The 23,783-nt window shown below is 39.3% G+C and overlaps 1 protein-coding gene across 1 annotated transcript; it reads left to right on the plus strand.

Annotated features, from left to right (window-relative positions):
• Positions 1–9,932: 9,932 nt before the first annotated feature.
• Positions 9,933–21,976, plus strand: LOC140551309 (oxysterol-binding protein-related protein 7-like). The gene is made up of 21 exons (XM_072674715.1): positions 9,933–10,025; positions 11,044–11,187; positions 11,275–11,328; positions 11,798–11,914; positions 12,184–12,363; positions 12,819–12,954; positions 13,338–13,456; positions 14,484–14,558; positions 14,749–14,899; positions 15,415–15,548; positions 16,443–16,535; positions 16,746–16,917; positions 17,591–17,880; positions 18,191–18,328; positions 18,712–18,775; positions 18,931–19,009; positions 19,879–20,023; positions 20,149–20,299; positions 20,688–20,814; positions 21,328–21,450; positions 21,868–21,976. The coding sequence occupies exons 1-21, from the start codon at positions 9,933–9,935 to the stop codon at positions 21,974–21,976; spliced, it is 2,694 nt and encodes an 897-aa protein (XP_072530816.1).
• The last annotated feature ends 1,807 nt before the right edge of the window (positions 21,977–23,783 follow it).

Here is a 23,783-nt window from a genome sequence, read left to right on the forward strand (position 1 = left end):
TATTACCAGAGCCGTCAGAAGCCGCGCTGACTGCGGGGTTCTCAACTGTAGTTTTCAGTAGAGCTTTATATTTATATTATGAATATTGCCATCATTTAAATTGAGGCTTTTCAGTATTTCACGTTAACATAAAAGGCACCAGCTTGACATAGAAACAAATGCAAATGTAAATGCAGTAAATGGTTGCACGTCTTAAAATTGTCCTCTAGTATGACTGTTTTAAGCATGACTGATAATTATTATTATTATTTTTATAAAGAAAACCAAAAAGTATACAGATGTTTAGTAAAATGCAGTCATTCTTTTCATTCAAATATTTCTAAAAGTGTAGGAAATTTTATGATGTCACCAAAAACCATGTCCTCTGGTGTGACACCACAGCCTTATTGTGAAATGGGAAATTCTATAGAAATCTTTGTTCAGTTGAAGGACATAATTCCAGGTCATGTTACTGAATGCTCCTGTGGATTTTTTTTGTACAAAACTTTGTTTAGTCCACAGAAAGTTTTGCTGTCCTTTAATGTGGCACTCCTAAATTATATTTTTTAGATAAAACATGTATGTTAAACTACATAATTATAGAGAGGTATGCGAATGTGTCTTGCCAACTGCTAATGATAGGTTAGCTATCAATAGCACGGTCATTATCTCACACAAAAGGCTGAAACGTTCTTTGCTGTGGCAAAACAAATGTCTAATAGTGTGACATTTGCACTCTTTAAATTGTGTCTAAGCTTCACTGTGATTAGACGTCTATCTACACACTTCCAAATGAACATCACAGACATCAGCTTAAATAAAAGGAAAACTGTATATAATTCTGTTCTAAGGTTGTATTTGTTCTTCTTTCCAGTGATTTACTTAACCATGACAGTAATATTCCGTTTTAATATTCAGACGTGATGAAGAGAAAGTGTTGTCATCTATGCCACATACATAAATCCAGGAGAACAAAAATGTCCATATTCTAAAGAAATCGAAAGCTTTATATGTCAATAGTCAAACACAAGAACATTAATATTATTATCAGGAATAATAACATGATTCTGATACATATTCAGTGCACAGTGCATTGTCTATTTTTTGTGTCTATATGACAGATAACCTCTGTTATCTAGACTTTTTTGTTAGTGTGGTGTGTAACAGGGTGGATTAAGCCCAAAACTCAGCAGCTTTTGAACTTTTGATTTGCTCTTATTTCTCTCTTTTGTCCTCTAGTTTTGTCATTGTCCCTGTAATAGTGAAGTGATGTACCAAGCAAAGTGTCTGCAGTGCTCAGAAGATCCAGTGGAAGATGATAAAGGTGCTCTTTGGTCTGGAATACCAGAATGTATGAAGGCAAAGCAACACTCTTCAAAACCTCAATCTTTATTATCTAAAAAAAGCTGAAAATCAAAGACCCTTGGTCCAAATAGTGATGGGCATACAGACTAGAGCTCATGCATTGCAGCAGCAAAGCCTTTCTCAGTGCCCTGTCTCTACTGTTTGTGTGTGCATGTGTTTTAGCGAATTAGGGGGGTTTAGGTGAGAATCACAGTGAGAAACATCAGTGTTAAACAATAGCTGATCCTGACATTACGAGAACATATGTTCTGTTCATTAAATCACCACCCAACCCCCACTGAAACCAGACTGCTCTCATAGAGCCTGTAGGTTTCAGGAACTTCCGATTAACATAAGGGGTTATGTGGCGGTTTGTCCATGAGATGGTGCTGCAGCTAAATCTTCAAACTAATGCTAAGAGTCCTCCCTCACTCTATACACACTATTGTTTGTAGAGTAAAATCTGTACTATAGCTGCGACTGTATGGAAATGATGGTGAGAATGAAATATATGTTAATAAATATTATCATATCTGAAATTGTTGGATACAGCATTTTGGGAACATAACTCTTCATACAGTATGAGCTCTGGAGAAAGTTTCCTATCAAATCCATCAAAATATATGGCTGAACAGTGAGTTTAGTCTTTTGGTCACATGACATCTTAACAAATCCACATTTGAATGTGAACAGTAGAATGAAAATGACATGTAATCAAACAACAGAAAAAACTAAACTGTTAGCTGTTAAACTGTTCACTTTCAGCACTGATAAAACTGTTCAGGGTTAGAACTGTTCACTGTTAGAACTGTTCAGTGTTAGAACTGTAAAAACTGTTTACTGTTAGAACTGTTTGAACTCTTCACTGTTTGAACTCTTTACTGTTAGAACTAATAAAACTGTTCACTGTTAGAACTAATACAATTGTTTACCTTTATAACTTTTAAAACTGTTCGCTGTTAGAACTTTTAAAACCATTCACTGTTAGAACTGATAAAATTTTACTGTTAGAACTATTCACTGTTAGAACAGGTAAAACTGTTCACTGTTAGAACTGATAAACCTGTTCACTGTTAGAACTGATAAACCTGTTCACTGTTAAAACGATTCACTTTTTTTTTTAGAATGGTTCTCTGTTAGAACAGTTCACTGAACTTATCAATGTTGAACTGTTCACAATTAGAACTATACAGCATTCCATCACCTCAAAGCAGCACAGTACGGTGAAGTGTTTCAGTGCATCCCTTTTAATGCTATATAGAACCATTGGCTTTTCTGTCACATTAAGTGACATAAACAAAAAGGGTTCATATCAGTATCAGTATGTGACATCCTCCTTACTGCAATTTATACATAAACCTAGGTGAACAGGAATAACCACTTTCTAATCAAACCCAATGATGAAAATACACCACCAAAACTTGAAATATTATTTATTATGAGTGTTTATAACTTTCCTTTATTTTATGAATGAAACATTCAAATGGTTGCTTAAGTCATCATGTGAGGAAACATATATAGGTCAATATTAAAGGTGGAACATGAATGAGCATCACATTGTTCTCAGTGCTTTGCTGACCTCCAGAGCTGGGTGGACTCCAAGCAATAGGGGTTCTATATAGTACTGAAAAAGGGTCGACTCCCAACTATACAGGCCATGAGAGCCATGTGCAAGAGGTTTTCCACCAAACCAAAGAACCCTTTAAATCATTTAAATGATCCATTGTTCAGAACCATTTTCTTAACTAATGAACCTTTTTTAACTAATGAAGCTGTTTTTAAGAGCGTGTGCAGGCAGAGAGAGAGTGAAATCTGAAGCATGCTGTATGGAGTGATGAAGAGTGGGGAAAAGTTCTTAAGAGCAAAAATGTATCTCTAGAAGTTGCCTCCAGGGAACAGAGGAAGGGCTTTTCAAAATAAGCACACACACACTACTGATTCTGCTTAATGTTTAATAAACAGCTTAGCTTGTCAGTACAAGTCTTAGGAACCACAGCCAGTCCACACTGTTCTACTGAAGTTCCTGACACACCTGAGACTGACTGTTTTAATGTACACCTGTATCAGGCGGGACTGCAGAGAGACTAAAGGAGAAAATATGTGGGCTGCCTAGAGAAGCTCTGAAAGTAGGAGCACTTTCCCTCCATGTGCTTCATCTTTCACTGAACCAGAGTTTCCAGCTGAGCGCTGCACGCGGTGGACAGAATCAGGGGCAATCAGCAGGACAACAAAGCTGTAGCAGGCTACACTACACCGGCCTGAATCCGTGTTTTTCGGTCGTTAAGCAGGTGAAAGACACACCTAAACACACCTTTCGCTTCTTTATGTGGGTGATGTCATACTCTCTACCTAGTTGAATAACACATTCACCCTAAAGAGGCGGTTAGGGTAATGCGAGTTACACGTAAAGAACGCATACAATTAAGCTAGCTGCTTATTAACACGGTTTACCCCCCTCCCTCTTAAATTGACGCAAATCCTTAAAATCGGCCCTGTAAAGACCTCTAATCGGAAATTCACGAGGACTATGACCTATAAACTGGGAAAGTAAACACCTTTATATAAAACAGTGGATTAATATTGTCCTCTGTAGCTAGTTTTATTTTGTTGACAGATGTAGCTCACTGCTAGCATTAGCACTAGAACCGCTAGCCCGTAGGCTACCCGTCTCCATAGCAACCGCGGACGTTTCGGAGTAAACGATGCTGACGATCTGTAAAACGAGTAACAGCAGATTGTCTCAGCTAGCTTAGCGTAAAGACTTCTGAGATTAAATAATTAAACATTTTCTGGAAAGTCAGTATTAAAAAAAAATTACTCTTATGATGATGAATCATGAATTTCAAAATGGTAAATAAGCATTTATGGACTAATTGGTATTTTGGTTTTGTCGTTACTATTATTTTGTTTTCAGAAACAGCTAGCTACGCTACCTGATAATAACTAAATTGGAGATATTGCTGTTTTAAAATGTATCTAAACTGTTGTTTTTTTTCAGGTGAACATCTAACACTTAAATAATATCAGCTCATTCCTACCAGGAGAAAGAGGGGAGGAAGTGTTCTGTTCTTTTTTTCTCTGTTTTTAGCCTGTTTCTGGCAACAAAATAATAATAAAGATGTATTTTTCTAACATAAAAATCAATACATGCTCATTCACCTTCTTAAAATTCATTATTCATCATCCATTTATCATCATAAGAGTCTTTATTTGACTACTGACTTTCCAGATAATCAATAATTATTTAATCCCTGGAGTCTTTACGTTTAGCTAGCTAAGACAATCTGCTTACATACAGCTGCCAAAAACAAACTATATATATATATATATATATATATATATATATATATATATATATATATATATATATATATACACACACATTAACATACATTAAAAACCTTCATTACATCACATGCCTGTAGTGCTTACTTGTTGAACATACTTCTTAAAATTGACAAAAGGTGTAGCTTCAGTTGATTTTGTTTTCGGCCTCTAACCCTTGTATGTCTAACCCCCAATGTATGTCTACAGTAAAACAACTCTTACATTAAACCTGTCAGTCCTCACAGCTTTGCCCAGCTTCTTCCGTTTCTTTTTCTGATGAACAAAAACAAAGGTGTGTATACTTAACCAGATCTTTCAAGCACAAGCTGATATGATATATGGTGTAAAACTGGTCATTTGTTGTATGTAACGGCCACACTATGAACACACATAAACCAATAAGAACATAACACACAGGACATCAAGAGCATGGGAGTACAAATGGGGAAGGGAAGAGTTGATGGGCCTGGCATGGATAGTGAAGACTGACAAGGTTTTATGTGTGCTTGTAAAAAATTCACTCATTAATTTTGTCACAGGAATGCAATTCTACCAATAACTACCGTATGTATTACTGAAAAAAAGTTATTCGATTCAATAGTGGGACCATTTTATTCCATCATAGACCTTTGAAGAACCCTCTGCCTAAAATGACATCATGCTGTATCAAGCAGTTACACTGGTTCAAAAATAGATAGAAAAATAGATTTTTTAGTAAATTCTTATATATATATATATATATATATATATATATATATATATATATATATATATATATATAAATTAGGCTACACTTAAAAGGTGTAACAGGGCACTTGAGGTTTGAACTGAGTAAAATATTGCTAGATGGTAGATTTAAATTAGACTTTGCATTGTTTCATTTTATTTCAAGTGTTGGTGAAATTGCTTGTTTCTCCACATGAAGTCATGTTACAGTGTAGTACACAAATGCAGACTTTTTAAGTGTTTTATATTTTCAGCACTATTGCGTTAGCTTTAGCCTTGCAGAAGAATAGCATTGACTTATGAGTGAAGTTTTTTTTTAACAGTGTGTGTGTTTTTTTGTTATTTTTTTCTGTGTGAGTCAGTGTGTGTTATTCTGTTATGTTTTTATTTTGTATTACTTTGCTTGTTTGTATGTATGAATCCTTCAGACCCACCTATGTGTGATGCTGGGGGGATTCATTGATCAAATCGGAACTCGCCGGGCACTGGTTCGTTCAGGCGTCTGACGTCACAGCCGTAGGCGTCGCAGTTCTTTAGGCGTGACTGAGGACAAGCGAGTTTCACTCAGACTCACTTTCTCCATGGCACTGAGACGCAGGTAGACCAGCTCTCCAATACAGGTAAGATATCCACTGTTTTATCACCATCACTAATCTCTCTTTTTCCTCCCGGGTTTAACCTTTCTGATCTTTATAAGCCCAGCGTCGTCCCGCTAGTACTGAGATGTAGTGTTAGCAGCCCTGCACACGCTTTCTGTAAATGGACCTGCTTCACCTCAGAAGCTGTAAAATCTCTCCAAACCAACGTGTGCATGCTTTCTTAAGGGGTTAGCAGCAGCTGGTGGATGCAGGCAGGGTTTTCCTATGTAGTTTTCTATGTAGTTTTTCTAGTGATTTTACTTTAAGGTTGTCAGCAGTAAAACAGCCTACAGTCTAAAATCCCACCATAGCAGGTCTGTGTGGACGGGATCAGGAGAGTCATTAGGTCAAACTATAGTCAGATGTTGTTGTTTTTTTTCTTTTCTTAGTTTTAAGCACATTTAAATTCGTAATTTGGTTCATTTGGGTCATTTTTAATGAACTCCCGGCGTTTTTTTTTTTTGTTTTTTTTTTTAAAGTGAGTATCTTATCTGTTTTATGGTCAGGGTGCAACTGACGCTCACCAGAGTTGTTCACTGAGCGACGCTTTCATACCCGGTTTTAGGCACTAGTCTCCAGCAGGGTTTTCTATCGTGCTTACTGAAATTGTTCTTCCTATGTATGCTTGAGTTCTTGGGACTTAACAAACGGCGATCTTCGTAGTGGTTGTGTTGGGTGTTTAGAGAGAAGCTTGGCTGCTGTGCTCCTCAATGAGCACGAGTGTGTTATTTGCCTCCATGAGCCGAAGCAGAGTAGCACAGTTGCGGTTTTCAAAACACTCCGATTTCAGCTCTCTCCGGCTGGTAAATGAGTGAAGACCTTAAACACGGCGTCCCATAACTTTGCCAAAGACATTGGGTCTTCTGAAATGATTAAAAAGCTGGTAAATCTGAACGCCAGACTTTCTATTGGGACTAATTTGCCACACAACACACTGCAGGTATCCTTTCGCCACACTAGGACTTTATTTTATTTTTGGACCCCAAATCCTCAGGCATAGCATATTCAGTCTTCATGACCGTTAGCTAGCTCACTTTGTTATTGAGGGGCAATAAATTCTTCAGATGTCTGGTTTCTTTCACCTCCACTGTTAAACAGTTCTGAGAAACGTTCTTTATAATGGAACATCAAACCACTGAGTGTCTTAATTTTGTTAACCATTTAATTATTCAGAGAATTTTCTTTTCCTATTTAGTAATTTAATTTTAGATTTTTTTTATTTATGTTTTTTATTTATTTATTTGCATTTTTGCTTCAGGACTTTCCACCTTAATTAGGGTTAATTTAAGCTTTGAGGATCTCAGTAGTGTGGCAGTAATCTTGGGCATTGTTTAGGTGTGTGTGTGTGTGTGTGTGTATGTGTGAAACAAAAAAAACTTATCCTAAAGAATGAAGTTAAGAAGTCTCGACTGAAGGTTTGTCCGGTTCAGTAAATGTGCGCCTGTGGTCTGATTGCATTCCAGTCTAAACCAGCCGGTTCACCTGTGAGTCACTCAGCTCACACAATGTTCCTCATGGCCACGGTCACTGTGTTCATCTCTGTGAGCTGCATATTTGTGCATAACATGAATTGGCAGTCTCTTTTGCACTGTATCTCATGTTTTTGTCCTACCCCTTTTTTAAAGGTCACTCTGAAGGTAGTGATTCACAGTACAGGGGATTTTGTTGAGCAATTTGAATAGTTCTGCATTTTTGCCTGACCACATATTGTAAAGATGTTTTTAATATATATATTTTTAAATATGTTTAAAGCATCCAAATGATTGGTCTTGTGCATTCACAAAGCAAAAAAGGTTCAACAAAGTTCATATGGAACCCTCTACTAAAGCTTCCGGTCCAAAGAACCCTTTAAACAGGCAGATGCCCAATTTGGTGTCCAGTCATTATGTAACCTCTGCCTTTGTGGTGGTCACGCTAATGCTCCAAGCAAAATGGGTTCTGTGTAGTCCTGAAAATTTGTAGTATAAGAATCATTCACAAATGCTGTTTTTATTTATATATATTTATATATATATATATTTATATATTTATATATATATATATATATATATATATATATATATATATATATATATATATATATATATATATATATATATATATATATATTCTCCTTAAATTGAGTTGTCATGAGTGTTTACCATCAGGGACCGGTGTGGACCAAGAAGGATTACAGAGCAGATGGCAAAAGTAGCAGAAACCACTGTAAAGCCAAGCCTCCAAAAATGCAAGTAGTATGATCCCAGCGTTAGTGAGTGTATGGACATGTACAGCCATTCAAAAGAACCCCAACCTATTCACACGTGTGGGCTAGCCAACCTGACCATAATATTATCGGCTCCTAGATGCCCAAGGTAAAACAAGGGTCATCAGGAGGCTGATCTTACATCAGTGTCTGAATAATCCTGCAGCCAAATAACCATGCTGTTGTCAAAGCTAGTACTATTGTTGATGACTTGCTGAGCGTTTGTTATATTGAGCAACAATAACAGTTCACGCTGTGGTTTAGGCTTTAATCTGAATGCACATAACACGGCCTGTTGCATGCTAGTAGCTATCCAGACCTGAGCAGGAGATGTACTGATTCACACCAGAGTCAAAATTCTGTGCTTTAGTGTGACCTGCTTAAGAACACGCAAAGCATGTGCACCAACCGGTTAGCAGAACAAAATGCTCCTGTCCAAATATTTAAAACAGCTAGCAGAAAGCTATGTGACTTGAACCAGTTCAGTGCTTTAGGGGTGGGCGATATAACATGATGCCAGCATGTCTGATCCTGTAGGTTTTTTTTTTTTAGGTTTTTTTTTTTCTGAGATTTGTGAACAAGTTCCAAAACAGCAAAAAACCTTTTTAATAAGCACTTGTGTGTTCAGTGACCTGGTTTGAAAAATTTGTGGGGAGGGATTTTTTTCCCCCCAATTAATGAATAAAATAAGATCTATCTAGTCAGCTGCTTGTTTCTGCTGTGTAGATTTGCATGATCCATGCTTGTGTTTAGTGTTCTGGAATTGCTGACCATGCCTAGGGGTAGTTGATATGCCAAGAATGTATCTGTATCCATTTTCACAAAATCTTTACACACAGGCCAAATGTATTGATTGGTTTAATGACTGGAGATTCTCCACTAGAAAACAAGTGTAGGAAGTGTTTGATGTTTTTGACTGATGCACCCCAGTAGTATGCTTATGTCTGCTTTTTTTTAAATGTGTACTCTGTCCTTTCTGACAGTCACTCTTCCTGAATGGGAAGAGCTGTTTACGCTCCAGTAACATCAGAAATCTGTTGAGCCAGGCGTATGAACTTGGCGAAACTAAAGAGTTGTCAAACTAGCTGAGACAGTCAGCGATGTTGTGTATGAATATCTGGTTAATCTACTCCGATAGCACATGCCAACCTGGAGGAAAAATTGTGCCGATCTAGGTTCAGCTTAGGGTTTGTTTATTTTTTATCATCGTCTGGGTTCAGTCCAGTGGAGTACAGTGCACAGAGGAGGCAGGGGCTTATTGACTGCTACTGGTTCTTTTTGTTGGGATGGGTGAAGTACAGTTAGAGCTTTGAACACAGAAAATGTGTGAAATGATTAATCAACCTGAGAATTTGGACGTCTTGACGCAACTAGTTTACCTGCAGAGATCCATTGCAAACTAAAGCCTGTAAGAGCTAGGTCAAGTTCTAAATGGAAATCTATAGGTGACATGGTCATGTACAATGTGTTATTGACCCTAAACTGTGCTGTGATTTTGCTCAGGACTAAACTCTTATTGAAGTGAATAAGTGTTTCTTAATCTTCTTGTTTTGCAGTGCTCTTCTTGGTGTGATGATACAAAAGAAATCCGTCCTTGCAGAACTGAGACAGTAGAGGTTGGTTGAGCGGTGGTGATGGAGCACTCGGGGCCCCTGAACAGCAGCCGGTCTGTGATGAGTGGTCTGGAAAGATCTCCCATTTCAGCCTTTAAACCAGGCCACTCGCGCAGTAACAGCACTGGATCATCATCCAGGCACTCCAGACAGGTCAGAGACTCTATCACTATTACAGTATTTACCCAGAATCAGTTATTTTAAATTGTTTATTTTTTTTATTTAATTTTCAGTTTTTTTTGTAGGGAGGGGCTGTGAAGAACCTTTTAAAAAAACTGTCTGTATTTAAATGAAGTTTAAAATAAAACAGCTTTATTTAAAATGATTTATACTCTCGCATCTGAATTCACCCTTTACAAAAGTGGTTCTTCTATGATGTTTCTCATACAAAAACCTGTAGCACCTTTATTTGTTAAACTGGCAGATTTTACAGAACATTACAATTTTTTATAAACATGACGTTACATAAAGAGCTTCAGTAAAAGTAGTATGCAGCTGCAACAGAAGTCTGCTCACATCTAATTTTTATTTCTTTTAAAAACAAAAATGACCTGGTCCTGACAATCTGAAACCAATCAGGATACTGATTTATTTGTACTGAAATTTAAGATTTCATAGTTTACCATTTTCAACTGCTTTCTCTAGCAATTCTGTGATAACCTATGATATCCCTAAAGAAGTGACATTGTTGCTCCCGATTTAAATGCAGCCCTGATTTACTAATGAGTCTCGTGCCCTTATATTAGATTTATTCATTTATCATTAGAGCGCCTGTATACAGCTTATCACTTTCATTGACTCTTTGAAAATTGTTGGCGCAGTGCTAAATGATAGTGTTTTAGCTGCAGTTTCTGTGGCACAGGTGAAGCAGTGAAGGATAATGCAGCCATGTATTAAATTCTGTGAATTAAAGTGTATTAAAGTCTGTGATGTGAAATTTTATGGCATCCTGATCAGTAGTGATGGATGTATTTCAATCTGTGTTGCAATTTGAGATGAGGCTCTTACGAGAGTTGCAACATTATGCTAACAACCAATAGTTTTTATTTGGTGTATTTGCCATCTCCTGTAGCAACTCCAAAGAGAAAGTCAAATCAGATGTTGCTGTGTGAAGTCTAGCCATACTAGCACAATGTAGCATGACTAACCTCTACCTGTGTCCTCACTGCAGAACTCCAGAGACTGGGAAGTTGTCTCAGACCTTCAGCCTAGTGTTGGTGTTCCTGGGCAGTGCGTGGAGAAAAACGGCATTCCAGGCATTTGTGAGGGATATCTGATGAAGAAGAGGAAGTACCCACTTCAGGGTTGGCACAAGGTGTGTTGGATGGTTAGATCTGCTCTGCTTTTTTGCGTTCTTCTGCGTCATGCTTCAAATGTTTGGCTTTTTTTTTTTCTCCTCCAGAGATACTTCGTGTTGGAAAAGGGAATCCTCAAATACGCAAAGACTCAGCAGGATGTAAGTGAGCTTAGTGACTATTATTTTGGGTGGCAATCATATGTTTGTGAGGTTGGGGGACTGAAAACAAAGGCACAGAACCATATGCTGCGTGTGTTTCTTTAGAAGTTATTGTTTATGTAGTGTTCATGATCGTGCACTTTCTGTTATTCTGCAGTGGCAGTAATGGCTTTTAGTATTTTTTTGTAAAGGGTTTTTGCCAACTATGAACTTGAAGGGCTTAATAAATGCCTTAGTTAGTTCATGGATAAGATGTGATTTTTGATCAGCAATATGCTTTTTACTGGATATCATCTGTAAATAATAAGTATCATTCACCTTGATGTAGATTAGATGTAAATGTTATTTAAAATAATAAGTGAAATAAAAGTGCCAAGAAGGTTCTTTGGTGCATTGCCATAGCAGATCCTCTTTTAATTCCTTAAAGCCTCACTGAATCTGTTTTTGAACTGCATTTTGTTTTCTTCAGCTTGCGAGAGGAAAGGTCCATGGCGCCATGGATGTTAGCCTCGCTGTTCTGTCCATGAACAAAAAATCCAGACGTATTGACCTGGACGCAGGACACCTCAACCTGTACCACCTCAAGGTGTGTAATGGGCTGAATGTATTGGGGGTCTTAAAGTGGTGGTTTAGCAAATGTGTTCTACACCAGTTTATGATATAAATAAAACAAGTTGAATCATAATTTTGTGAACGCCTGGAAGGCCCCCTGGGTTCCCATAGCAATTTTTTCACATTTCTAGATAAGTGCTTTATAGGACGGTTTGTGCATCCATGTAGGCTTGTTGAGGCTCATAGTTGATGGGTGTAAGGTGGTCTTTAACTGCAGTGTGTCATCTTCTCTTCTTCCTAAAGGCCAAGAGTCATGAGATTTTCTACATTTGGCTGACCAAGCTGACTGCCCACCGCCTCTATAAGAAAAATGAGGCGATGAACATGCACCAAGACGTCCTGCAGGCACTCTCGGCAGCAAACAGCAACGCACTGCCCGCCATGGCCAGCCTTGCCCAGAGAAACAGGGCCATGATGGACATGGTGAGAGAACCTCAAATCTGTTATCAAAATATGACCAGTCCTGTTGACCTGCAGTCACATGGGTGGTTGTAAAGGGCTCATATCCTTATTGGCTCCCTTGTAATGCACCCCATTTAAAACGTAGTCCAGGCTAAGTGTATCCACATCTGTGAGGGATGTTGCCTGAAGAAGTAAAGAGTCATTGTGATGTGTAATCTTTTTGCCGTGGCGTTTGAGTTAAACAAACCTTTTACGTCCAGCAGCAACTGAGAAATGTGGCTAGTCATCCCCAAACAGCGAACCAGTTTTAGACACTGAGTTTTTTGGTTGTTGAGCTTATTGCAATTTAAGTGGGCTCTGTCAAGGAATTGTAGTCTGAAATCTTCATCATACCATCCGCTTAAGCCATAGCCTTTCGTTATTCTGTGAGTAAGCATCGCTGCTTAGGTAATGTTGTGCGAATCCCTTTTCCGCAGCTCCCACAGTATCAGAGCTCAGCGTCCATCTGCCAGCCCAACATCCTGGGCACTCCTGCTGCCTCCTCGTCACAGGTTAACAACAAGGTTTCAGCCTGGCTTCAACAAACCCAAGAGGCAGATGCCTGTCAGCAAGGTATGACCACACCTTTTACTGTAATACCATGCATACCAATACAAGAAGCAATAGCTAAAAATAAAGAATTACACCTGAATTTTGGTGCACTTGTGTGAGTAAACTAATGGCTAATTAGGGAGTTACTCCTGTTACATGTCTATGTGATATATGATAGGAGCACCGTCTGGTTTGTTGGAATGTGAAACGTTTCACAATCAGTTTAGTCATGAGCGATGTTCCTCTTTAGGAATGTTTTTGGCTTTTTTTTATTTTTTTATTGTTCAACTTCATGATAGTTTTCCATTTTGAATGTAGATGTAGCCCGTTTTCTGTTTAGCACTATTTCTTCTGTGCAGAAGAAAGCGGCATCCTTCTAAACAAAATTTTTAAACCCCACTTAGAACTGGCACGCTGTGAACTGGAGCTGGCCGAGCTCTGCCGTCTAATCCAGAGGCTTCACTTGCTGGAGGGAGATCTCCCGATTACCAACAACGACCTGGAGCGCAGGATCAGTATGCAGGTCCGTCCAATTTACTCAGTACTCTCAGCTTGATCAACAAGATTTTGTGCAGCACATTTTTGATTCATTTAATTGTGTACTAATGTCTGTGTATTTAGATCTGATGAGGTGTTAATAAAAAGCAGGCCATATCCAGTATCCTTTGTTACGTGAGCTACACTGTCGCAGGCTGATCAAAATGGATTACCAGAAGATCTGTTTTAACAAGCTAATTGAGTTGTGGGTTACCAGCAAATAGGCTGTTTTTTTTTTTTGCGGTCCTTGAGGGTAGTTGAAATGGTAGTCTGTTTGCCTTCAGATTGACTATTTAATAAAACCTTAGTTTCATGTAGGTTGCATGTTTCTCCATAGAACGACAGACTGAGTTTTCTGAGATCTTCGGTAAGTTTCTGACCAAAATGTAGTGCAAGTGTGAATGCAGTTGGAGGTCTTGGTTGTAAGTGTGTTAAACCAACCCTGCTGTGTGGAGGCTGTACTTTAGCCTGGCTAGCCCTCACTATGGGCTCACTGCTTCATAGCAGGCACACTATTTCAAATAACCTAGGAGTGAGTTTTGTGACTTCTACACACCTCAGTAGTCAAATACTCTTGCCATGAAAACAATTTTTTGGGACAGAACCGGAATTCAGGGGGAATGTGGAGAAATCTGTTTAAATACACTCATAATTGTTACATGGTCTTGCGATGAACATTAGCCAAAAGTACTTTGTACTAAAACCTGAAGAAAATAATTGAAAATAAAATTTGACACTTTGCTTTGTGTGTGTGGGGGTGGGGGGGGGGGTGGCATGTGACAGTAGTGCTGTTTGAAAGTCTAAGCACCTCTGTTCAAAGGATATGTAATGGTGCTCATGTGTGGTTATTTACAGTGAGCAGCATGTCAGGTATCCCTGTTTAAATGACATTTTGCATGAGACATTTTGCATACACCCTAAAGAAAATGCTGCCTGCATTGTAAAGGTTGTGTATCCACTAGATTGCTTCTAAAGTGAGCAGTGCTTCACTAACACAGCATCTACTCATTTAGAATCTGACTCTGGAGAAACCAAAGAAGAAGCCAATGAAGGTTTGGGGACACAACCGCACTCTGTCACATGGCATGGTGAGAGCCAGGACTCTCTTGTGACTTTCCTTTCAAAGCCCCCTTTTCCTCCTTTACTCCTGCTTCTTTTTCGACCTGCGTTCTTCCTCTGCATGACAATGCCACGCCTTACTTTCTTCTTCCTTTATAAGCTTAACCTTCCTGTTTGAAATGTTTCTCCTTTTACCTCGCCCACACCTTTCTCTCACAGTTGTCCGCGAGCCATTTAGGCACCTCGTCAGGCTTAGCAGCGTCTCTTCAGTCCATCCCGGACTACGTTTACACTCAGCTGTCCACTCCAGGGGTCACCTCGCCTGAGGGAAAGAAGCTGCAGCAGGAAATCTACACAGTCTCCCAGAGAGGTGAGACTGAGCACCTGTATTATCCAATCAGGTTACAGTTGGGCTTTTCCTTCAAATCAAGTTCTTAAATTCTGTAATTCGCTAAATGTTTGGGTAATAAGGAAGACTGACTGGGTTTGAATGGGTTTTCGGTTGTTTTGTTTTTTGGGGGATGCTTGCCTTATCTATGTCTAGCGTTCCTTTTTTTTTTTTTTTTTTTATCGCTGTTTGCGTTCATGTTAAGTTCCTTGTATTTTGAATGCACTGCAACTCTTACACACATCTAAACCATGCAGTAGTACGTATTGACTCACTCAGATTTGTCCGAATTACAGATCTCTGCAGTAAACACAATTTAAAATATAGGAAAGATGCATGTCCCTGTGCACAAAGTGATCTAATAAGCCCATTCCAAACCATATTGCTCCAATTTTAACCTCACTGTCTTATTATAAAGGACTCCCTTTGTCAGATTTGGCCCTAGTGCCCTGTATTTGCTGAATGTTTGGGATGAAATGCTCTTCTGTTTGTTTCAGTGCACACCTCTCTCAAGAGTGTTCATGAGACGCTGTCTTTGGAGCGGGAGCGGCTCCGCCAGGCCTGGACAGGACCAGACCTCCGCCAGGCCACGACTGACCAGCTGGCCACGCTATGCACTACGCTGTCAGAGGTAACATGCATTTTATGGTATAAGTAGTATCTTATTTGACAAAAAAAGTGGTTGGTTTCTCAGACAGGGATTAAGCCTGCGTATGGACTCTGTATCTGTAATTTCCTTTTAATGGCAAATTTGCATTTAGAATGCTTTGTAGTCCAGGACTTAATTTAATACCCTGTTTGGGGAAACCAACACTATATGTTTCAAACTTTTCAAATAAATAAGGACCTCTCTTGTGTCTTGTTTGTCTGCATTTTGCTACAAAGTAAACAATACCTCCAGTAACATGATGAAGCTATTTCTTGGTGCCTTCTTTTAACATTCAGCCAGGAATCCTCTGGAGACTGTTTCTTTACGGGCATCATCCCAGACAAAGTAGTTGGCTAGCCATTAATGATTAATTAAATAATAATTTATTTAAGTAATGCTGAGTGAGATCATGTGACATTGTTGTAAAATTAAGGCTTTAACATTAAATTAATAATTTCTTAAAGAAATGTGAGATTGAGTGGTTGTGTTGTCAGATGCCACAACAGTATGTGGTGTTGCAACAGCCCTCCCCTCTCTTACAACAAAGCCTCTGTCAAAGCAACCCTATCAGCCTGTCTGAAAGGGCCTCTGACGTGTCATTGCATTGCTTAATGGTGATGTCGGAGGCATATTTATGCATAAAAGAACAACCTAACTGGTTTGGGCTGTTTACATTTTGTCGTTGAATCAGGGTTAGTTTGTGGGTAGGCGGGACTTTGTAATGAAGCACAGCAGAGAGCTAGCCAAACTTGTGTATGTATACTATATAGTACATGATCAAGTGTCTTTATCAACTTGAGGTGTTTGTGCCACCTGCCTCTGACATACTGGTCATAATAACAGTGTTTAATTATTCTTGTCTTTGTTTCTCTGTAGTTGGAGGTGCAATCCCGTCTAACTAAAGTCCACTCAGTCTCCCTGTCCTCGGATTCCACTGAGGAATCTTTCTGTACCGTCCGGCAGGACCAGGTGAGGTCCCAACACACTGTCTGTTATAGGAAAGTTAGGGGTCTTGTATTGTTTGAACCCATAATTCCTTGGTCAGTTTATTTTACAGCCTAAGGGAAGGAAAACGGGATTACACTAGTCTTATCACTATCCACTACAGTAATCTACTAGTAATCGTGTCGTTTAATCCTTTTCACAACTGCCCTTGTTTTTTCTTTTTTTTTCTCTTAGCCCTTAAGCCCCCATCAGACCCGCAGCCGACTCTCTGTGGCTGAGTCCATGGCTGAATACTTTGATGCCAATGAGGTGATCGTGTCTGAAAGCTTATCTGAGAATGAGGCTTCTGACGAGTCGGGTCTGAGTGACGTCACCACCAGCAACTCCGAACCCGAGGAGGGACAAGGTACTGTAAATTTATTTGTAATTTTTTTTTTTTTTTTTTTTTTTTTTTTTTTTTTTTTTTTTTTAAATTGCAGTACCGCTCCTCTTTTTCCTTGTGACAATATTAAATTCTTGAGGATCAGGCTTTTTTACGGTCAAAGCAGTGCACAGAAGACCATCTTAAAGGTGGCGATGCTAACTGCTACAATATTTCTAATACCCTTCTGGATCAAAAACACAGCTCACAGTATCTCACCTCACAAAGTCTCTGCCCATACCCATCCTTACCCATTGTTACCCATCTATTCGCCCTCATATCCATACTCATCTGTGCCTGAATCCATACTTGTATTTATACCCACAAATTCATCCATACCAGTAACCAGTACCAATAATTTCCATATCCATACGAAGGTCAATACACTCCTTTATATCGTTTTGTTCTTATACATGCCCATATTTCTCTTTCCCCACCTGTACCAGTGTAAAGTTGTTAAAAATATTTGTAGAATCTTAACAAGAAACCGTGTGCTGGCTCTATATGACTGGTCCTGAAAGGTCAAGTGTTGCACTACAAATGGTTATGATGCAGTTGCCAATTTGAAAGCTTTGACCTTGTTGATGCAGTTAAAGCACCCATAGATATTAATGTTTACACTTCAAGTTGTTTTCTTGTTTCTCTCTGGCACATACAGCTGCAGGCAACGTGCAATACAGGGCGAGTGTGTCCAGCTCTCCGGATGTTTCCCCTGCTGTACCAAATGACACGGGTCATCGGACAGTCCTGCCCGCCCCCTGCGCCGATAATAGCCACATTGGCATTCTCAGCATCCTTTACAACAACATTGGGAAGGACCTGTCCCGCGTGTCTATGCCTGTTGCCCTCAACGAGCCACTCAACTTCCTGCAGCGGGTCAGTGAGGAGCTGGAGTACTCGCAGCTTCTGGACGTCGCTAACCAAATTGACGACCCCTTCCAGAGAATGGTAACCAGGACATAACTGACATGGTTTCTCAGTGAATGATTCAAATAAGAGTCTGTGTCTCATCAGAATATGATCACCCCTGGTTTGTAATAAACTCTGCCCATTAAATTAGCTACACTGACCATATAGGAGCCTATAATTAGACTGTAGTTCTTCTGTTGCATACTCTTGTTGGCCTTCTTGTACCCTGTTCTTCAATGGTCAGTGCGGCTATGTATTTGTAGTGGGTCATTCTCAGTTAGTGATCCTGACGTGGTGTTGCTGTGTGCAGAGCTGGTACGAGTTTTTCTGTGGCTTTTCTGTTCTACAGGTTTATGTGGCTGTTTTCTCCATCTCCGGCTACGCCTGGGCCTCCTGGAGGAATCGCTATAAGCCCTTTAACCCAGTACTTGGAGAGACATACGAGAGCGTCCGAGATGACCGTGGCTTCCGTTATGTTGCAGAGCAGGTATTCACTGCTGTTCTCTACTATACAGATAGTGTTTTGTGAATTTGGCACCGGGGGTCAGTTTTTGTCTTATTTTATGTCCGTATTAAATTTAAAGATTTAACTTCTAGGATTATATCATTGTTTTAGGTCATTAGACACTGACTATAGGTCTGTTTATCATGCCAGCTTTTTGTAATCTAAGAAGCAGCTGGCAGTTTTAAATTGTCTGTGAAAAACTAAATTGGAGATACTCAATTTTTTGACTGACACTAACTGAACAAGGTTAGTAATGCATGACCCTTTTCATCCTTTAGACATTTGGATGATGACAAGTTCTATTTCTAAGGACTTTTTTATTATTTATTTATTTATTTATTTATTTATTTATTTTCTCTCTCCAGGTGAGCCATCACCCTCCAGTTTCTGCCTGTCATGCAGAATCTGAGAATTTCACATTTTGGCAGGGTAAGACCTTTACTCTTGTACACCATCTCAGCTGTAACTGAGGAACTATAGATACACTCTTAAAATAAAGCTGCCAAAAGTAGCAAAATAAGAGGACCCCAGTTTAGTTTGTGTTCAGCACAGAAGAGTCAGTGTGCTTCTTTTAATGGTTTCAGATCAGAGATGGAAAAATAAGTTCTGGGGGAAGTCTGTGGAGATAATCTCCACGGGAATGGTGAACGTATCCCTGCCGAGGTGAGCACTATCTTGTATCTCTTTTTTTTTTTTGTCTAACGTCTAAAACTGTTGTACAAATGTACATGCCCTAGTATGTTCAAAGATTTGTGGACACTTCTCGTTGGTGAGATCTAGTAATGTGCACTCACTGTGCATACTTGGCTTGCATAATCTCTATAGATAAGTACTGACTGAACGAACTGGTTGCCCTGGAGCCTGAAGTCCTCACGCGTACCCACCAAGCATTGGGCTGTGGAGCAGAGCAGTTCTCAGAAATAATGGTGCTTGATCCAATAGCCTTGGATCCCTGGATACCTGACCTCACTGTTGCTCTTGCTTTTAGGACTGATTGCAGTCAAATCCTCTTGTTTAAAACCTTTCCAAAAGAGTTGTGGCTGTTACTGCAGCAAAGGGAGACAAACTTTCCTTTGATGCTCTTCAGTTTGTAAGAAATGCTGGAGGAGCAGGTATCCACAAACATTTGACTATATAGTGAATAATGGCTGCTCGCTTGTCCTCATGTTAGTCTTTTGTATCAAGTCAAAAAAGTAATGAATGTCATGTTCATAAAGAAACCTTAATACTTGAACATCTATCATATCTAAACTTATCAAATCTATATTTTTACCTATTGCCGCCATCATACTACTCACTACTGTCTGAAATGTCAGCTTAACAGGTTACAAGTTATCTTTCAATGAAAGTCTGCATAAATGTTTTAGCCTAATTCATTTTTGGAGCATTTCTATTGGTCCATTCCTCATGAAAAATTGCCAGATTACATTGTCAAAGTAAAAAATGGCAAAAAGATGTATGACTATTTTTGCATGACTGCGATAATGTTATAATATTTGATGTAATTAAATATATTCTGTGGTATTCTGCAGGTATGGCGATCATTATGAGTGGAACAAGGTAGTGACGTGCATTCACAGTGTGTTCAGTCAGCAGAGGTGGCTGGAGCACTATGGAGATGTTCTGATCCGAAATCTGAACAGTGACGAGTGCACCTGCAAGATCACTTTCCTGAAGGTGGGATTCAAACTTTTGTGTAGCTCCAGTGTGACAAAAACCAAACATGCATGTTTTGATGTTCTGGTTACTTTTTCTTTTCTGAATATACAGTGACTAATTTGCATGTTTTCTTCTGTGTCCAGTCTCGTTATGGTAGTGGAGAGGACAGTAAGAATGAAGTGCAGGGGACTGTCCTGGACCGGGCCGGAAACGTGGTGCATCGGTTTGGAGGCTCATGGCATGAGGGCATCTTCTGTGACACACTGCCCAATCCACAGTGCATCTGGAAGCCCAGTGAGTAACCTTAGTTCACAGTCTGATCTAAAGTGACGCAAATTGGGGAATTGTCTTCCTGATAACGTCAGTGTTTTTGGTACTTAAGAAGAGACCAGAGGCTAGGGTTGGACATCATGCAGACAACATGAACTAGTTGTTCCAGATTGTAAAATCTGAGGTCAAGCTAAGCTTTTTTTTTTTTTTGTATGCATGTATTTATTTATTCATTAATTTATTTATTTTTAATCCAAGATTTTCTGTACTGCATCCAATTAAACAGGACTAATTCTGCTCTGTAATGAACTGTAGTTGGTCAGTGTTCAAGGACTAATGACTTTCACAATATATTTAGAAAAGCATATTGCCCATCACAATAACCATGTCAATGTGTTGATTTATTTCTCAGATGCTCAGCCTGAAGATTATTACAACTATTACGGATTCTCCCAGTACGCCAGAGAGCTGAATGAACTGACTCCGAAACTGAAGCCTCTGCTGCCCCCTACAGACACACGATTCCGTCCAGACCAGAGGTACATTACAATTTGTAAAGGCTTCAAAATCAGTCACACCATTTGAAAATTCTCATGTTTTATGTGTTTTGGAATTGGAAGGCCAGTATTTTCCGTTTTCATCCAGCTTTACTGACCCATGATTCATTCTGACTACTGAACAATACATTGAACTCTCCTCACGTCCCTCACAATGCTCTCACTGCTGTGATGCACAGCTTTGTAAAGCTTTACTGTAGGGCCTTATTTGTACGGCTCCATGACTCCTATTTTACTTTCATGACGACGGATGTAAATGTACCTAGACATTTTATTAAGATTCACTCAAATCAATGTCTGGATTTATTTATTATGAGTAGACACAATATGTTTAGTCCAGTGTTTGCAATGTTAGCCTAGTTGTAAACCAAACAGGCTTTGGCTGATCAGGTTTCTTTGTGAAAAATGCAATACATTGGGATATAAAGGGATGGTATTTCCTGCTAATGTAACTTTTTTTTTTTTTTTTTTTTTTTTTTTTTTTTTTTTGGTCAGACTTCTTGAAGAGGGTAAAGTGGCTGAAGCTGATAAGAGGAAGGATGAATTGGAGGAGAAGCAGAGGGAACGGAGGAAGGAGCTGTCCAAAAGAGGAGAGGAACACATCCCCCGCTTCTTCAGGTGAGTACCTGCTCAGATTATCCTCCCATTGCCTATCCCTGTTGGATGGATGGACCAGTGTAAATGCTCTAAATTTCACTAACTTCTTGAAAGCATTAAGCATAGGATGTCCACCCTGTCGCACAACACAGATGGAGCAACGTTACAGCCCTGGTACACTGAGTGTGGGGCACCAGATTTCATTTTTCACCCCTGTTGCGCTTCACACTCTGTGTACCAGGACTGTAACTGTCTGTTATTCTGCATAAGCATCTAAAGGTAGTTAGTAAGTTGGGGGGGGGGGGGGGGGATTCTTTTGGGACGCTGGGCTACAAAATGAGCCCACTGCAAAAACGTCTTTATAAAAGAATGCTATAGTTTCATTTAGAGTAGCTAGAACATGGTCAAATATTTATTTTGTTCCTCCTCCCTCTTCAGAAAAACAAAGGACGAAGCTGGAAGAGAGGTGTGGGTGACCAATGGAACATACTGGAAGGTCAGGGAAAATCCTGGATTTGTGAACACCAAAAATCTGGAATTGTGGTGAACTGATCAGAAGACCCCTGCATTACTAACGTTTTTTCCTTTTAAACTCATACGGACGTCGCATATCTCAATTTTATATACCCTCAAAACTGCCTAAAGATCTTATCTGTGTAACTTATTTTAAGAAGTCTTCCATCAGCATTCTTTTTATTTCAGCTGAAATGGACTGGATGTGGTGGAGTTGTTTGTGTGTTTAAGGGCACGTTAATGAACCAGTCTCTGTGGTGACTGTGCCAATGAGGCGCAAATGAACTGTTTTGGATGATACTGCCTCCAACTTGGATGCTTCTCAAATGCTGGTCTCCTCATTTATCCAGTGGTTTAAAACTGCATGCTGATGAAGACTAATTATATAAGATAAAAAACAACTTTTAGCCACTTTTAACTAAGTGTTTTTTAAAAAAAAGTCAGTTGATCCACTGTAATCATATTTGACAGACCGAGACTGAGTAAAGGGAACAGGGCTTTTTTTTTGGGGGGGGGGGGGTGAGAATGTTTGATGTTCACACTGAGGGCCTGTAGCTCAAATGAGCCATTCTGTGTATAGGTATTCAGTTAAAAAAAAGGTTAAAAATTTTTTTTTTAAAGCACGTTTGAACACATGGGACCCTTTCCCCGCCCCTCAGGATCGCTGCTTTTGTAAATAGTCCTCGTCTGTTCTGTCTCTTTAGGCCGTTGTTATTCTTTTTTGCTGATTTGTGAAAGGAACCGGCTGAGAGTGTGTTTGCGCTGATGCTGCTGGTTTAGTTGAAATAATGAAGACGTGTTTGTATTGATGTTTCAGCTGTGCATTACAAGGAAAAGAGAAACTTGTGTGTAATTTTAGTGAAAAGGAGGTCGTATAGGATCTCTATTGTGTAAATGTCTTTGTAATCATATGTATTTAAATGAATAAAAGAGGGGGGGGAAAAATACTGCTGTTTGGTTTTGTTTTTTTAATAAAGAGTTTGTAGCTAGTTTAGACCACACTGGTACTTGCAGCAGGTACTGATGAGGATTTCAGCTTGGCCAGTATGTATTTCAAATGGAATTTGAGTGTAAATGGAGAAGATGCTCTTGTTAACGGTCTTTACAGGCCTGAGGGAGCTGCTGTTCGGCTTGGAAGGATTGGGAAACCTGGCAGTGTCATTTGAATGTGAACCTACTTTTGGTCTTAATATTGCTTAATGTTATATGTGTGAAAGAAATGCCTTGTTCACATTTAACGGAACACCTTTCCAGGGATCAGAGAGGACTGCTTTTCTGAACATTAGCCTACTTTTGGTAGGGGTAAACTGCTATAGGCTTAAATGGTGAAAGGGCTGGTCCTTTTATATGGACTGTGGATTGGGGAAAGGAGAGTTTAAACTTTTACACAATACAACACTTTTATAAATATATTTTTATTTGACTAAGTCTAGACATGGACCATAATTTTTATTTATAGAATTTTAATTGTAAGGTATTTTTCTTAAATTGACCTCCATCACAGGACTTGTACAGCACTTGGGGAAAAAAAATTATATTGATTTTATTTTATACTTCTTAAAGAAAACACTGGACCCTGTCTTACACCCTGCGCAAGGCGGGTCGCGATACTCACTGCTATCTTACACCCCACCTACAGTTAATTTCCACACCTTCCGCCTGCATCGTTAAAATAGCGACAGTGCTTGCCAATATCTCTATGTTGATGTGCGTAGTGGTCTCGAAATGAGGTGTGTTCAGGTGAATTTCTGGTGTATTGCCATTTTGGCAGCTGAAAACACAGGAGCGCCACTGAGCCAAAACAACCTAGACCGAGCCAACAGTTGCTGTCTTGGCAGTGA

The sequence above is a fragment of the Salminus brasiliensis genome, chromosome 3 (assembly GCF_030463535.1).
Source record: "Salminus brasiliensis chromosome 3, fSalBra1.hap2, whole genome shotgun sequence".
NCBI lineage: Eukaryota > Metazoa > Chordata > Actinopteri > Characiformes > Bryconidae > Salminus > Salminus brasiliensis.

What these genes read in the sequence shown, in the direction of transcription:
- LOC140551309 (XM_072674715.1), top strand. Translation starts at nt 9,933, where the DNA reads ATGAGTGGTCTGGAAAGATCTCCCATTTCAGCCTTTAAACCAGGCCAC. An exon ending in CGAACCCGAGGAGGGACAAG is followed by an intron (nt 16,918 to 17,590) that starts GTACTGTAAATT and finishes TGGCACATACAG; the next exon opens with CTGCAGGCAACGTGCAATAC. An exon ending in GCAAGATCACTTTCCTGAAG is followed by an intron (nt 20,024 to 20,148) that starts GTGGGATTCAAA and finishes TTCTGTGTCCAG; the next exon opens with TCTCGTTATGGTAGTGGAGA.